Raw genomic sequence first — 1169 nt, 5'->3', positions numbered from 1 at the left:
TTATACCCGAACTGATACCTCCATGGTGCTATAACAGTGTAAGTCGGTTTGGGGGCGTGTTGCCATTACGTTCACCGTAATACGGTGACATACTTTTCGGTTTCACTTGTTAAAGTAAAACCGTGAAGCTACTAGGTAGTCGTCCGGTTTAATACCAGAGCTTTCGGATCTCACGCGGCTTGGCTCTTTCACGTGAAAGCTGCGTGGATTTCCCTCGCGAATTGCGGGCCCTGATGTAGTATTTCGACACAAGGTTGAGAGTCATGATGCATGACTCATGCAGAATGAGTATTCACTTTAGTACGTTCCAATGTCCTTGATGAAGCTGTGCGCCTACATCTTCGGATGCGCGATTGTTGGACAACTGACTGAGGCTGTGGTCCTCCAGCAGCAGATGACCGTGGAGTATGTCTAATCACACATTATTGACCGTACTGTTATTTCTTTCCCAGCGATCCTCTGAGTCCTTGTAGTGACTATCGCATACTCAACGAGCACTGGGAGAAGGGTGTATTCAGGTATCCCCCTAACCGGCTGTACGGCCCACTTTTTGCTAATAACACTTGCCCAACAGTGGACGGCATTAAACAGTACCCTGGCGTGTATTCTAAGGTGAGACAAACCTCTATCCGGGGACGAACTACCGATTTTTGATTCAGGACCATCGCTACTCGGTATGCATGCCGATCGTTCCCGTGGACACGAAGTGTCCGTCTGCCCCAGCCAAGGGCAAACCCGTGCATGATGGGAATCTCCCACTGTGCTTGATTCCGTGTGAAACTGTAGGTCATTGGTCGGATCTCTCAGCTGCTTTATAGTTCCTTTTGAAGCGGACTACTATCAGGCCAGGATTACATAGTAGAGAGTATCTGTATGAAGTTTTGATTATTCGGAAATGCTACATGATTATTGCTGGGCTCCGAGTAGCTTTGTTCTCTCGTGGATGTTGTTACTCCGTGCCACAAGTCTTTTCGCTCCTCTTGCACTCAATCACAGCAGCTCATCACCCTTCAGGCGGCCGGCTGCCAGCCGGGAGCTGTCTGCCTCAATACAGGGAAAGCCAAGCTGTGCGAATTCTTCAAAGCTTAAAGAAGGCTGAAAATGTCACTCATTCGCTCGCCAGTCCTTCGCACTTGGAAGCTTCTCTCTTTCTTGATTTGATAGTCTAC

General features: G+C 48.6%; 1 protein-coding gene across 1 annotated transcript; it reads left to right on the top strand.

The window, feature by feature from the left end:
- Positions 1 to 310: 310 nt before the first annotated feature.
- Positions 311 to 774, top strand: Pmar_PMAR029670 (hypothetical protein; the record flags this gene model as incomplete). The annotated part of the gene is made up of 3 exons (XM_002765531.1): positions 311 to 405; positions 519 to 612; positions 660 to 774. Coding segments are annotated over 3 exons (304 nt in total), but the record flags the coding sequence as incomplete, so codon positions are not given.
- Between the last annotated feature and the right edge of the window lie 395 nt (positions 775 to 1169).

Source organism: Perkinsus marinus (assembly GCF_000006405.1).
Source record: "Perkinsus marinus ATCC 50983 genomic scaffold scf_1104296975442, whole genome shotgun sequence".
Lineage (NCBI taxonomy): Eukaryota > Perkinsozoa > Perkinsida > Perkinsidae > Perkinsus > Perkinsus marinus.
The sequence above is the reverse complement of the archived record's forward strand: the minus strand, read 5'-3'. Positions and strand labels throughout refer to the sequence as shown.